At 37.2% G+C, this 1,192-nt stretch overlaps 1 protein-coding gene across 1 annotated transcript; it reads left to right on the forward strand.

The window, feature by feature from the left end:
* Positions 1 to 292: 292 nt before the first annotated feature.
* Positions 293 to 1,168, forward strand: LOC103399176 (protein KTI12 homolog; the record flags this gene model as incomplete). The annotated part of the gene is made up of 5 exons (XM_008337903.2): positions 293 to 512; positions 640 to 691; positions 778 to 830; positions 917 to 972; positions 1,089 to 1,168. Coding segments are annotated over exons 1-5 (392 nt in total), but the record flags the coding sequence as incomplete, so codon positions are not given.
* Positions 1,169 to 1,192: the final 24 nt, after the last annotated feature.

A 1,192-nucleotide genomic window follows, 5' to 3' on the forward strand; every position in this document is an offset into this window, starting at 1 on the left:
CTAGAGGTCAGGATCTGCAGGAACAACTCAGTCCCATGTGGAAATTGCCCATCAAAATCAAGAGTGTGACTTGAATATTATTATTTAATTCAGGTAAATTACAAAAACATTTTAAAAAATAAGTACAATTATTTTACGTACTTCTACCACAGAAAAAGTATATCAATTTTGTTTGTTAGTATTTGTTTTTTTAGTATCATTTACATGGCCCACTCTTTACATCGCAAAACAATGCTATCCATACCTTTCACCAGTTGGTGGCGGTGCCGCTTAATGTTCCGTTTGCTAAACGAGCTAAAGAATAAGACTGAGCGGAAGTTGAAGTCTGTCGTTAAATCTATAGTGTAAATAATTGGCGACCATGCCCCTCATAGTGATGTGCGGTTTTCCCAGCAGCGGGAAAACTCGCCGGGCAGAAGAACTCAAGGTTTACTTTGAACAGACTTCAAAACTAAAAGTTCACATTGTGGGAGAAACGAGTTTAGCGGTGGACAAAAACAGTGTATATGCAGGTAAGCTAAGCTAAGCTAACTGTGGCTGTAGCTCAACCATGTTCAAGAGACATTGGACGCTTATTAATGTTATTTTTTTTATTTCGGTAACCTAAATATATATTATGTCTGTGTTAAAACGTTACAGATTCCCAAAAAGAAAAGAACGTGAGGTCGTGTTTAAAAGCTGAAGTGGAGAGGTGAGTGTCACTCGTGAACTTTCTGTCATATTAATGTTTAGCTGTCACTAAACCTCACGGTGTTTTTCTGTTTGTTTGTTGTTTAGAAAAGTCAACAAGGATGACGTTGTAATTCTGGACTCTTTAAATTACATTAAAGGTAATTCTTATCATAGAATAAGTTAATGATACACTGTTGTGTTGTGTTTCTGTCCTTACTGTTTTGAATTTGGAAACATTCCGCAGGTTACCGCTATGAACTTTTCTGTCTCATCAAACACACACAGACGCCACACTGTCTGGTGAGTTGAGTGGATGGATTACTGTTTACTGATCTGTCTTGACTTTAACATCTAAATATCCTCAAATGCTGCACACACTGCTGTTTCTGAAACTTTTTTGTTTGTTTTGTTGCCAGGTTTACTGTTTAACATCACACGAGCAGAGCTCCACGTGGAATTCAAGCAGAGATGCTACAGAACAGTACAACCAGGACATGTGAGTTATAATGTTGTATATATA

This window comes from Cynoglossus semilaevis, unplaced genomic scaffold (assembly GCF_000523025.1).
Source record: "Cynoglossus semilaevis isolate Cse_v1.0 unplaced genomic scaffold, Cse_v1.0 C19163740, whole genome shotgun sequence".
NCBI classification, from domain to species: Eukaryota; Metazoa; Chordata; class Actinopteri; order Pleuronectiformes; family Cynoglossidae; genus Cynoglossus; species Cynoglossus semilaevis.